The sequence below is a fragment of the Rhopalosiphum maidis genome, chromosome 1 (genome assembly GCF_003676215.2).
Source record: "Rhopalosiphum maidis isolate BTI-1 chromosome 1, ASM367621v3, whole genome shotgun sequence".
In the NCBI taxonomy this organism is placed as follows: domain Eukaryota; kingdom Metazoa; phylum Arthropoda; class Insecta; order Hemiptera; family Aphididae; genus Rhopalosiphum; species Rhopalosiphum maidis.
In genome coordinates this window covers 25866285-25881606 of record NC_040877.1, presented here as the reverse complement: position 1 = coordinate 25881606, position 15322 = coordinate 25866285, and the positions used below count along the sequence as shown (strand labels likewise).

At 33.4% G+C, this 15322-nt stretch overlaps 1 protein-coding gene across 4 annotated transcripts in view; it reads right to left on the bottom strand.

Moving 5' to 3' along the window:
• The window catches only part of LOC113548785 (teneurin-m), a 68051-nt gene that overhangs the window by 16321 nt on the left and 36408 nt on the right, over positions 1 to 15322 (bottom strand). For all 4 annotated transcript variants that reach the window (XM_026949847.1, XM_026949849.1, XM_026949850.1 and 1 more), the window contains exons 3-5: positions 2008 to 2229; positions 1489 to 1573; positions 54 to 256 (exon numbers count right to left, since the gene is read on the bottom strand). In XM_026949847.1, the coding sequence (XP_026805648.1) occupies positions 54 to 256; positions 1489 to 1573; positions 2008 to 2229 (510 nt within the window). The remainder of the gene's footprint in view (positions 1 to 53; positions 257 to 1488; positions 1574 to 2007; positions 2230 to 15322) is intronic.

The following is a 15322-nucleotide window of genomic DNA, read 5'->3' as shown; positions in this document are numbered from 1 at the left end:
TTTTTTAATTAATATTTAATACTGGTAAAAATAAACGTATTTTGTAAACTTACACGTGATATAAGTTAACGCAACAGCCATCAGTAAACACACAATTATTAATACAATTGACGAGCACTTCCATGAACACCGGGAGGCGAAACCTTTTTGGAACTGGAATCGAGACGCGGATGAAAAATGATGAGAAGACGTTGGTCGTCTCAAGTTGTTCCTGACTGGTAGTACCGGCATGCCTACACCGTAACCTAAAGAGCACCTGTAATCACACCATACTTTTAAATAAAATACTAGAAAAATTCTTAGTTGAACAGAAAATAATACGATTTAAAATATATATTTATTTTATTTAAATATTCGAAAATACGTAAATATAAATTATACCTATATGCAATATATAAATATAAAATGTTAATAATATAATGTATTAAATATTATTTTGAATATCACCAAAATTATTCAAATGTATTACATAAAATAAATTTGTGTTACAAAAATAATAATAATAATATAATAGTGATCTGAAGTGGGATTTAAAATAAATTATTAAATTTCAAAAGCTCAGTTTGGCATCACATTATGTAATTGGTACGAATTATAATAAAATGTTTTAAATTATTATTCATTTTTTATTATTTTTAATTAGTATGCTTTTTTTTTGTATTGTTATAATATCTCATTATACTATCTAACATGTATTACTTAATCATTATTCATTTTTTTTAAGTCAAAGTCTTGAATAATATGCATTATACTCAAAAAAAAGATATTAAAATTAAAAAATACACCACTTGATGCATGGACATCACTAAACAAATTCCTATTAGAGTGCAGTAAAAAAAATGTCTAATACTGATGCAATAAATACTGTCCTATACTATTATATTGATTATTATGTTGATGATGAAACGAAACCTATAGTAAATACAAGTATTATAGTTCTACCCGGTACTCAGTAGCTACTGGTATCCCAATTCAATGCTGAAATACACACCAGAAATATCAATAAGTTATATATATATATGTATATTGGAGAGATTTTTATCACAGAAATATCATTGTACAGAAACGATGAGGGGTGAAATCGTGTGGTCAGCAGAACCCTCTTTGTTTTTAATAGCAATTTGCGGGCGTTTCCATTTGCTAGTTAGAATTCGTTTTTCAAAACAGTTCTCAGAACGAACCCCATTAAATAATTCCAACAATACCATACGTAATGGCTCCTTTCATTATGACTGATTTATGTTTTCGAACCCTCTCCAAAACAAAACAAAAAAGTATGACACTGGGACACCCGATTCTTGTTTCCGACACGTGTTTAGGTATAGGTAAAAACTGAACATATCAATCATGATCAAGATATCAAAATAAATGATTGTAAATAATAATAAATAATGAATATAGTCATAAGTCAATTTTTCCAGTTAAACTGATAACGTTAATAATATAATGTTTTGTATAACCACCAGTTATTGAATATTTTAAGCATACCTTTCCGATGATTTGTGAATATCAGTCTTAGAAGGACTACTGCACGATGACGTATTCTTGTAGTCCAACACACTTTTCGTCATGTCTGTAAAAACATAAAAATATAAATTATATTTATAATAAAAATGTATTCTACAGTTTACTTAAAAAAAGACTAAAATTTAATATTGTACAATGTTTTTTTTTTTTTTTTTAAGGCGCTATATATAATATTATAATCAGTTCAAAATATTGTCCCTCCCCCTCCACTTAAGAAAGTGTTAACTCAACTGTATGATTTTTAAAAGGAGAATTTCTAGATGCATTATTAACGGCTCGGCGTTCTCTCCGACGACAGTGTTCGGAATAATAATTGAGAGCCCTCCAACTTTTCTCGAAACCGTCTTTTATCGTTATTGTTTGCTAATGGCGTTTTTTTTTTTTTTTTTTTTTATTTCAGAGGATATCGTTAAATATTTTCAGTTAAGTGGAACAGAAATAAAGATGAAGAAAAAATCTTATTATTACAATGATTCATACCCGGCTGTATGTAGACGGACCCAGAAGCAGTTCTTATGACACAATTGGATGGTTCAAAGTCTAAGTCCATCGGGTGTTGATGATCTCCTGCAAGATGTACCATCGTGCCGGCATTGGATCCCTGACCGGAACCCTTCAGCCGACCGTTCAATCTACTCATCGTGCCGGGATTCCTCGGTGGCACATCTGGTGGATTTCTCAAAGAATCGTTTAACAAACAACCTGGAAATAAAATACCAATAATTAAAATCAGAATTAAATTAATTTTATTATAAAACTAGATAAAACTATTATAACTAGTTATATTATCAATAATAACAACGAAAAAATGTTTGTTAATCCAAGTGCGTTTTATAGACAATGTATATTGCTATTTTAAGTGTTAAACTGTAATTTATAATATAGTTTTTATATATATATATATTATATCATATATATAACACAATATGGAACTGAAATTTCAACGACACTGTTATTTGACATGGGTAAATTAATATATTTATGTGTGATAAAGTTTTTTTTTTATGAAAAATCATTATTTTTGTTAGTTTGAAAAAACTTATAAAACTGAAAATAGAATAGTAACAAAATAATAAACGGTTTTTTTTTTCATGAAAATTCGGAATTTCTGTTGATTAATAATGTATGCACAATGCATACCATTAATATTAAAATATTATAAATCATATTATACAATTCAACGACACTGAGTTGGAACTATAGAAAAAAAAGAACAAGAGGAGCGAACGAAAACCTAGAGATATAACTTTTCATAAAGCAAAATAACAACGTGTAGTCGAATTCCGTTTGACACCTTCAACCACCACTATTCTCCACCACGAAATAGCAATTGATTTTGAGCGTAATACTGTGAGCTCGCGGCAGGATTAAAACCGTGGGGACGAAGACGACAAGAGTGAAGTCTGTAATCGGAATAAGGGACATTATCCCGGGCCGTATTAAATAGTACGCTATAATATGTATTATATGAAGGGAGTGGCGGGCGTTGCGTCGTCTCGGCGTGTCGTATCAGATTAGGACCTTACTGGAATAATATACAAGATTACTATGTACATGAGGAAGGAACGTACGTGGTATTAAGTGATCCGTCAAATAGAAATCGAGAGAAAGAGAGGAGTTCGGTGACGTGTGAGTCACATGCACAGAGAAACACATTTAGATTATCGTTTCCAACAGGACGGGGAAGTTTTCCTACGATAATGTATACGATAAATGTGGGGTGGCTTAAACAATCGGATTTAAAAAAAAAAATATATATAAATAAATTGAAGCTTGCTAATAAAATACGGTTTTTGTTTAACGCAGAAGGGTGATAAAAACCAAAAGAGAAACAATAACAATGCTCAGTACCGAATAGAAAGAAGAAAAAGGGACGACAATATTAGGTACTATATTGTAAATATGACGCTGCTTTGATCAATAATTATAGAACACCATCAATCGCTAAAGTTCAGTATTAGTGCAACTTATTACGATTCATCCAAAGTTTTTGCGAAAGAAACTTTTTACGTTTTTTGAACCCACTAGCATATATTATTAAACTATAGTTATTAACGGGGTAAATTACAATTAACGAAAACAATATAAAACCGGTCGTTAAAAAGTTTTTCATAAAAAGCTCGACAAGACAGAATGAATTTTCTGATTTTCAATTTTCAATTTTTTAATAAATCTGTTTTGTTATAAGTGTTAATAATAAATAAGAGCATAATATAGACACACGAAATAGAAATTATCGACTTTTAAATGAAATATACGTCTGTATATTTTTATAGTAAATTAACATATTTTTTAAAATCTAAATAGATGCATGTAATTATTTGTAATAGAACTTCCACTGTAAAGTGTATAGGTGCAATTCATTTCAGTAGGTATAAAATAAGATTATAAGTTTGTTATGTCCAATTTTTTGTCTCCAAATTTCAGTTGACGAATTTAAACGAATTAAAAAAGTTTTCAGCCTTCTTTTGTCATACTCTGTACACGATGGATAAAAGTTTTCCAATTTATTTCCGATTTAAACAATGTGCTGGACAAAGGACAAGAATACATAGTATGTATCGTTCAAGACGGTTGAACTTAGGCTTTTCAGGGTCTCAACATTTGGTCGAAAACTTTATGGTTGGTTGTTTTTTAAGTTGCATTTATTCAATCTGGGTACGTCACGTTCCGCTTTCGTTTGTTAATCCCGTATAATGCACATCACGTCTCTATGATAACCCTCGAGCGTTAGGTGCTTAAGAAGAAAACGCCCGGTTACTTTCTCAAAGTATTTGCATATACACAATCTGGTTTTGTATTAAATGAAAAGAAAGCACAGGATGACAAACTTTGTTTCAACCAGTACATGAACACATGGTTCACTATACAAAAATTGTGATTAAAATATATTACTAGATTTAGTAATTACTTTCATCTATATCCTCCTGAATAGTAAATGACAAATCTAATATGTAAGCAACGAAAACAGTTCAATTTTAAACGAAATTATTCTAATTTATTATGAATTAAAAATATAATACTAATAATAATAATTATGCATAGTCGTATCTTTAAAAGTTACTTGTTGATAATTTTACCTCATCACGGAAATAATCTTATGTCCATTATTTTCATCGTTAAAATAATGATGAAATTTTGTTAATACAGATTTTATAAAAGTTCAATAAAGAGCAGAGAAGAGAAGAAATATTTTTAAAAAGAAAAAAAATTGCTTTGTTGTTGCATAATGAACCCCAACTGTCCAATGAGTCGTGTCGGTTTATTCTTTTTAATGTGTACGTAGCTCACGCGCGCGCGCGCGCGAGCGTGTGTGTATATGTATTCTTACAAAGGGAATTTCGTTCTTGTCGTCCAGTTGCCGGTTCGTTAGGCCAGCTGGTTATAAAAGGATATATAAAGGCGTACGGATAGAAAACAGGAAGTAGAAAAGGACGGTGTGGATAGGGGTGGAACTCAGTCACCGTCTTAACGACTTGACCGAAAACCGTTGACAACTCGATCACGTCCTAGCCACGGCCTTTGCTCTCTAATGACGCACCTTCTCTTAAACCCCTCCCCTTCCTCCTGCCACTACGTACACTCACAAATGTCACCCTCTCAAAATGCCATCCGAGTTACTCGTGCTATGTTTGACCTTTCGGTATTTACCTATTCCGCACTGCCGTGGTTTGAAATTTTGACACCGGGCCAATAATAACGACCCACGGGGTCTGTCGTCAGCGTTTATTCTTCCCCAGCTGGTGACGTGTGTCGGATATTAAAAGCGCTTCTCACGACTTTCGTGTCGAAAAAAAATCACCACTCATTGACTACACCCAAACATTTTCAAATAGTTTGCTCATCACGATGATAAAAACATGAAACGAAATCATAGATGTTATTAACCTATCTCTTAATACTGATAAAAACAAACTTTTATTAGTAAAAATCGTTATATATGTACTTTGAAATTCGCATACGGAAAGAGCGAGATGGGTAATAAATATTGAACTGATTATCGACAACGCCTAACACGAAAGAAGCAAACGTAATGTAGTATAAATCAGTGCGTAAACCATCGATAAACGTCGAAAGTTTATGGCACAATTAGTTCTAATAACGAGTATTTGTAAAACCATTTTGAGATAAATAAAAGTTTAAAAATTCTTACAATGATACGTTATGTGGCAAGTCTTAAAATGTATTTTATTTTATGAAATCTAGAAAAGTTTATTTTCATCGACTGCACAAGTACCGAAATGTTTTTATAGTCTCGTTTTGGCTGCTGTTACAACTTACGAGACACTTTATATTGTCTTTAAAATTCGTGTGGTATTCGATATAATAATACCCTTGTTGTTTACGCGCGTAATGTATCACCGTGTGTACACGGAGGGATATACGTGCGCGATGATGATCTGCAGTTGTTGCGGGGTGGGATGATAGCGGCGAATACACGTCATGCAGTGCCAACGCAAACAGTGTGTTTTGGAGTGTCTAAATATCAGCAGATATGGAGGGAAAATTAAGAGCACTATATCCATTAACAAATTGCTGTGCGTATATATGCTACACGAGCTGATAGAGAGTTAGAGATACAGAGTGAGCAAATGTGTACATACGAACTTATACATATATATATATACACACACACAAACACAAATTGTGGAAATATACATAGTAACAACCCTTTATAAAATTCACAAGGGGTTGCCGAACAGAGAACTCTTCTACACGCTCCGGTTTTGAATTTGTCTCGGTTGACGTATATTGTTAATCATCTGCAGACTGCGTAACCAAGACACATATACACGCGCACACACACACACACACACACACAAATGTACACACAAATATATATACATATACATATACATATATGTATATATTTTATTATATATAGTCGAGAGCAGGAGGGAATAACGAAAAATAAAAAATAATAGCATTGGAAAATCGAACCACCATCCTCGTATACGCACATTATACCGCGTTAGAGGTTCGATTCGAAACCCTGGAGTATACGACCGGAATCGATTAGACGTTTCATAAATCACGGCGACCCTTCGAAGACACACTCACGCATACACACATACCATATATATATATATATTATATATACACATATAAATGCGTGGGATAGGTTCCCGGTATACGCATGTACATGAGATATTCATACACTGCACGAAACGTTTTTTTATGAACACGTTATACGGTAACGGCAGCGATCCTTCGAGAGGGACTGGGGAGGACCACAGAGGGTTGGTTTTTTTCGTACAAATTAATTTTTTCCCGCTATTTCATTTAAATACAAGTGGGAATTCGATCAACCTGTATCGTAGATTTTTACACGAAATAATAATAGGTCACACCGCCGTTTTTACTATTTTATATTTGAAATCATGTTAATAATGTTTGTTTTAAATCAAACAACAGATACAAACATAACGTTACACGCGTAATAATTAACTTAACCGACAATCCCTCGCTATTCCTGTCAATACGATACATCATAATCAGTTGATAAACACTGTATTCTCTCGGTAATAGGCGAACACCATTCACACCACACACACACACAAATTAAAATACATACAACTAACGTAATAATAACGATTTTATCATTTTAATAGATACATGTCGTTATTATATGTATTAGTATCAGATACGTATGGCACACTGGTCATAATATGTACGCTCGCCGTTAATTCGCACGTCATTTGTTTATGTAGACAGGTATTATTCCGCCGGAGCAATTAACGCGGGGACACGCCACACAGATACGAAACGTACAATACATTATTATTATCGTGGGCGGTGAAACTCTGAAACGTGACAAAACAATTTCAAATGGACAGGAGCAGTGGCGCGATACCGTCGCGACCGATGTTTTTGGGGAGAGTAAAAAAAACAAAAAAAATACTGTACACTTCCGTAGCTCACGTTGATCGTGTCGGCGGAGGAAGTGGCGGCTGCCGACCGGAGATAACGACCAACCACCGACGAAACAACAACACACAAAGGCACCCCTGGTGGAAAAGGGTACGATATCGGTTAGGGAGGGGGTGTGTTTGGGAGGAGTAGCTTAAAGAAGAAAAACACGTCTCATCCCTCTGCGCACACTGCAGTGACTCGCAGTCCACAGCGTCGAATCGTATTAGACCAATCTGACGGATGAGTAAACAAGACATTATTTTTAACGCCAGCGATAGAAGCTCCGCGTCCCAAAACGAGGTCGTGTTCATAATATAGCAATAATAATATAACAGCCCCCCGAAATAATAATAATAATAATAATAAATACTAATATCATAATAGTATTACCCTCCTACAGATGTGTTTCCGCAGTTAAACGTCGATATATGGCGGATTAAAGTATTTTAATGCGCTTTGGCCAGGGCGTTACTGTTTACGACGCGGGGGACCACCGGTCATGTGTACATAGATAGAATTATAATTCCAAATAAATTTACAGCGATCAAAACACAAATTCGGTGAGCGTCCTAGGATTAGGTCTGGGAAAAACTGCCGGAAGCGCACACCGGCCGCGTTGTATCTCATGCGGCGCAATACCGCGCGCGTATAACTGCGACGGCGAATCAGCGTTATTTCGTTTTTTTTTTTCCATAATATATATGATATTGTAATCCCGGAGACCTGTGGAAGCGATGCGAACGGGATAAAAAAAAAAAATATCGGCGCGAAAAAAAGTGTATACGATAGGGGCGGCGGGATGAACGACGACGGCGGTTCGTAATATATAACACACGCCGTATCATAAACGGGCGGCGCGCATGCGAGCACCTACTGCATGCACGCGTACCTCTATACGGAGTATACGCGTAACGAAAACAAAAAAACAAAACAGTAAATCAGTGGCGGGCGCGCGGGAACGCAAAATACATACGCGTATAACAACATAGTGTGTGTGTGTGTGTGTGTGTGTGTGTGTGTGTGTGTGTGTGTGTGTGTACATATACGCGACGCGTACGGTTTTAAATGTACGTTATTATATCGTTGCAAATTTACAGGCGCCCGTACAGACAGTGTGAGTGCGCGTGCAATATAACGATGCGTATAAATAACGATCCCCGCGATTCGCCGGACCGTGACACCCACACGCACGCACGCACGCACCGGTGCAGACTCGGGATCAGTGTCAGCGTTTCCACTGGCGGGCGAGCGCCTATAATTCTTGCGGGTGTGTGTGAGCGCGCGCGTTTGTACGTCGGTGCGGGGTGGAGAGTGATTAGGGCTTTTGAATAATCGGCTGACCGAGCTTTACAATATACTACATTTGAGCGTTCCTACGCACGGTTCCGGGTCGTACAGCCGGCCGATGCGGTGGTAATATGTGTATATTATTTTATAACGTGTACTCGCGGTGCACGAGAATATGCCAATTAAATGACAATCGGCCCGAGCGCATATTGGCCGCCGTCAACCGAGTTTCGAATGTTTTACATCAGAGCCGCGCGACCCGATCGAAAGTGAACGTGTGGGAGGAGACAGGGGTGACGTTTTTTTATCTGATTTTTTAGTTGGTTTCCCATCCCCCTCCCATCTGTCGTCTGCTGTTTTGAGCGGATCGCCGGTCTGGTGAGGACTCATCTGTCTGATCCAATTTAGTGCCGATCGCCGCCGCTGTGCATCGTTGAATCAATCGATTGTGCGCTTTAAAACGATTAACTATTCCTTTCGAACCAGTTGATCGAGTATCATGAATCCACACGGCGGTGTAATTCAAAATTGTTATTATCGTTGCACACGAGTCATGCACTCATATCACAATAAAACACTATTTCGATGAACACGACTTCGTTAAAAATTTGTGAGTTTACATTAACTGTTACAACTTTAATACCAACTATTTGCATTGTTTTCAATCGAGAATTAAAACTACATTGAATAATATTATAAACCGTTTTAACACTTCATAACGGTATGTGAACATCGATTAATAGATACTTATAATACATACATATTACATATATATATATACATGATCAATGTGCAGAAATACTACTTTTAGTATTAATGTCAGCACAAAATTAAAAATGCTTTGGTTTATTTTTAATCGATTAGGTCAGTATAAAAGCTATATAAGTTACTAAAACCGTTATAGTTTCTCGCGAATCTCTACGCTTGTAAAGTGTTGAGTTGGTCTTTTTAATTATAATATTGTAAATATTGTGTGTTTTTTAATGGAATTCCAATTTGAAAATAATAATGTGAAATTTTAAGATAATCAATGGTATTTCAACAAAACCATATCGTCCACAGAAAACCCACTCCCCGCGGTGTATATAATTAGTAACAATATTGTTTGAACTAAATGGCCTACCTGTCTTGCACCCTCTCCTCCACTCATATACACATGCACATACATACACACCATTTCAGGCGCCCTCTGTTATTAAGAGGCCAATAAGGTTTAGTGACCGGATTAATGAGCCACGGCGTTTAATTAGGGACCCTTGGGCTTTGAAAACCCCGAATCCTAAATATAAACACACATATTATATGTATTGCGTGAGTTAACGTTTTCTGACGTAGGAACTCGAGTGGGTTATGGGAGAAAAAGAAAATTAAAACTTTGGATAGCAACATCAAATATCTAGCAAATGCTTCTTCCGTGTCAAGCCCGTGAGTAAGAACCATCTGCCAAAAACTTTTCATTTTTCCCACATGTAACTTTAAAGTCGTCAACATTTTACAATTTTTATTTTTAACTTTTACGAAACAATGTGAATGTGAGTGTATATATATATACATATATATGCGTATATACAACATATAGATGAAATAAAAATGTAAATTATTGTAGACACTAAGACAGCATAAGACGTAAATTCGTTAAAGTCCAAAATACAAACGCCCACAATTCTCACCAGAATTTTATAAACAAATTATCTCTAATCAAAATGTATGTCACAATAGTTATAACACACTCATAACATATTAATTTTATTTACATTTTTTTTTCTAAACAGTTCATATGAGTATGTCCCACATTTTTACGGGACATAACCGCATTATGGTTTCCATAAATTATTGACATTCAACTATAGCGATATAATAATGACGAGTACGTACGTAGGGATAATTTACCATAAAACTTCATAATTTTCAATGTACATCAAAATTGTATAAATGTAAGTTAGATTTAGATATTATACTTAACTCTTGCCTACAAAGCAAATCACTAAAAGTGGAACTATATTATTTATACCATATACTTATATATTCTATGTAATGATACACGAGAATATCTAACGTTCATGGATGCAATATTTTTGCTTTGCTAATATACTTACGAAAGAGATGCACAGAAGCAATTTACTAAACTTTAAAAATATATGAACCCCAATATTGGTTGTGGTTTACGGTTAAGCTCGTTTTTATGAATGATTTGGTGTATTGAGTAGTTATGTTTTAGGAGGTATTATAGGCTGGCTCCCCTTCTGGTCTAAACTCTAAAATGATAAACCCTCGACTATCCACTCGTGTGGTATAAATCCAAATAATTCATAAAAAATATAAAACCCCCTTTTTTCATATTAAATAAAATACGTCACTATAGATGTAATGGAATAAATGGAACATCCGACATTTTAAAATATTTAGCGAAGTATATATGCGTGACCATTACCATATATACAAATATAAGTATTTCGTATTATTTTTAAAAATCGTCTCAATATAAATAAAAACGGAAATATCGATTTACCAAGTACTTAACATGCATAAACCACTAATTTGGCTTATATTTAGCACAAATAATAAACAATGACAACCCCAGTGAGCCATATCAAGGACTTAGATAACACAAAATACACCCCTCTACCAGGTAAACTAGCAATTAAATGCCCCAGCACCCTTATTAACAGCTGGTCAAACTGAACTATATTTGCACCAACCTCACGGGCAATGATCGTGACTTTTAAGAATTATGACGTTTAACGCACGTGACACGCAATACCACTAGTCACGCACAAGTGCACAACAATAGTAACAAAGTCACTACAGCTGTACTACGCATACCGGTCAAGTTAACGTAAGAACTTAGTTCGGTACGTGAGGATGATGGCTGTAAGCTCATTCTATGCGGCGAAATGGACGCTATGAAAACCAGCTTGTATACTTTTGACAAAGTATTAATTAGTATTCTAATTGTATTGTAACGAATTATAAAATATAATCATCGATAAAGGATTTTCATTAATCTAAGTCTTTGACGAAAGCTCTGCTTTGTCGTGTACCAAAATACGTTCACGACTGTCTGCGCTCGTCCGCTATGGTCTACTATGTTTACAGTGTTTAAATAATTTGGACATGATAATAATATTATTAGGTGACAGACAACGATAGTATTAGAAGTTATAAATAATTAATAATATGAGAAATTATAAATAAATAATAATATTAGAAATTAGAAATAAATAATAATAAATATTATGAATCCTGTACTGTCACGATACGGATAGAGCTTTGTTAAGACGTGCGCTCGTCTTAAGAGAACATCAAGACATAATGCATATGCGTATGTGTGCGAGTGTGTGCGGGCTTGTGTGAAATGAAATAAACTCAGCGCATTAATCCCAGCGATAAAATCTTCGAGTAATGAATCTTTTTGAAAGGATCGAGCAAGGGGTTGCGCACAATAATGGACGAGCCGCCGGTCCAATTAATAGGGGACGCGCTGTGAAATTGATAGGGCGAGAGAGTTCCGGAGCTTTGAACTCGCGAGATAAGCTCGTAGCTCAAAGTGACAGACGCCCACCGACTTCTATTCCCCCTCCCCAATCCCACGCATGGTGTATAACACAATAATCTACGTAAAAGCCCATATGAAGGGAATAATATCGAAGCCGGGCTAATAAAATAAATATTCACGGTTCAATGGCTCATTTGTCGGTGGTTGCGTGCATTCCAATTATGAAATTGGATTTTAGTTTTAAATAGAAAATGATGTAAGACCTTGTGATTTTTTTCTCCAAACGTAATTCCCAGAATATCGGCTGGCAAAATATCATTATTTTTTTTTTTAATTTCGCTAACTTTTTATCAGCCTTATTTATACCAATATGAAAAAAAAATCAAGATTTATGTACTCGGATACAAATAAATAGACTCAAGCATTTTTCTTTAAAAATCCAAAGTACATTATAAAATCAAGTAACAGGATCAGATTATCAAGCTTAATGTTACTTGACTTTTCATAAAAATTAAGTGGTATAAATTCAAGTCAATATTTATCAAATATTAAATTCAGTTTTATTTATACAGTCATATTTTTTTTCTAAATTAATTAAATAAATAAAAATGTTAGGTTAGAAAATGTAATGGTTTATTCCTATTATTCCTCAATTTTATTTAATCATACATATTTCAGAAATATTTATGCATATGTCAGTATATCACTCGATTATCAACGTCCGCAATAGATTCACAGCCATTAAGCTGTGTACCTACTGTTTTTTTCTTCGTAATATAACGTTTTGGATTTTTCCATATACATCACTTGTGCTTACCGCAAACCGTGTTCATGAAAAATAGTATTCCATTTTGTTTATTTATTTATAATGTAAGTGTATATAGACACTACTATCAGGAAAAACCTCTTTTATCCGTCGCTGTTTACAGAAAAGATAGACATAATGCTTGTGTGGGCTAAAACCGAGAAAAAGATTGATTACTATCTTCGTGTGCATCAGTCCAAACACTTCGTGGTACTCTTTCAAAATTTTAGGTCGCGTGTCGGCCGCGCCATTAAAATTTGTGAAACACAAATGACTTTAAATGCCGTAAAACAAACGTGTGTTAAATCCCCCGAATTGTCGTTTTTGAGCTGGTTGACTGAACCGGAAATGAACAAAATATTTATTGTTCCATTCCAGTTTACCCCTCTGATATTTACCATTTATTACAATATTATCATATGTCTCATTATATTGTATGCATATAGTCATATCGAACAAAAGTGAGGATAATATTTCATAACGAAATGTAGACATTTAAATATTTGTTTTAGTATGTTTGATAATTTTATAGTCAAACTTGACCCATTATATTTAGGAAATAAATATTATGAATTTTATTTCAATTTACCTTTCCAAAAGTATACTTCATTTCTTTCCAGCCTTATGATAATATCGAACTGTCTACATTATGGGCATTCATCGTGGCTGTTTTTATTAAATTTATAAATAAACAAATTAAATTGAAAAAAGTACATCGTGTATTACGCCTTAAAAAAACTTTTGAATAATCACACATTTTTTTATGAGCAACAGTATCAACCATTAATAATTGATTTTGAATTATATCTATATTATTTCCGTCGTGTTTAACTTACTAACCAATAACATAAAATTACTGGTATAGCATAAAAGCTTTTGAATCAATTTTAACAGGGAACTCCTTTTAAGTAATTTGCTATACAATCTATAATATAATTTTAGCGGTTTTCAATTTACCTATCAATTATTTGCGTTAATACAATATTATTATAAATGCAATTTATGACAATTTATACATATTATAGTAGGTATATATAAAATATATATTGTAATATATTCGTATAGAAGTTAATATTTCATGGTTTTCAAACAAATGTGCCCTTGTCTTATACCTTAAGTAAATTTAATTATATTTAATTACAAAACTGTAAAACCTAATATACAGACTAAATTAACTATTTTCTACTTTTATACTTAATTTGTATTCTATATACGTGTGTATTAAATATTAATTATATAATCTTACCCTTCAGAATGTATTTTTATCAATTAAAATAAGCAAAGTACTTTTATTTTACTATTCTGCCCATAGTCAACGATGTGACATTAAATTAATAGTAGGTACTGACTACTGAGCCGATTGAAGTAATTGAAATAATTAGTTATCAAATTTTTATTATCTTATTTTACATGGATTTATTGTATTTTATAATAAATTTAGACATATCATATTTTTACGTTTTAAACTAATACGCCATGTAGTCCGAATAATGTTTTTTGGCGAGTTCAATTTAGAATTAAACTAAGATGTTTAATATTAAAAGTAAAGATAACTACTACGTTACATAAACAACAGCTAAACTTTTACAGAACTTTTTACACTGACCGAGTACTTATAAAACTCCATTGAATTCGTATATATGCCGTATTCAGCCAATATTATTATACATATCCTAATTTTCCAGCGTATTTCCTCGTTATTTTTCATTGAAAAATTATTATGATACGGCGGAGAAAATTCAATGAGAAATAAAAACATACGACGAATGTTTTGTATCGAATGAGTTTAAGCGGAAAACATTACATTATAATGATATTTAATATCAACGGGAAGAATAACAGAATAGAAGAACAGGATTTACTCGCCTGTGAAAAAATTATCAAGAAAAGGGGATAAAACTTTCTCAAAGAAAAACAAACAACGAGAGATTATGCAATAAAAAAGTCCGAATGGACAGCCGCTATTTGTTGGCCATGAACTTTAAAAGTTAATCATTATAATATCCATGTAAAAAAAAATAAGCTTAACAAACAAATTTTCTAGTGAAAAATCAAAATACTATGTATATGTATTGTACGAGTATATGTGGGTGCCTATTGCCTATAGGTATATTATATCTTTATTAGTGTACTAATATTACAGTAAAACAAATTTATGAAAAATTGGATTTTACGTATTATATTAGGATAAATTAAATTAATATTATTAAAGACTAATTTAAAACTTGATTTGGATTACCTACTCTATCTATTTTGAAAATTATTTTATTATATTAACTGTAATATTCGATAAA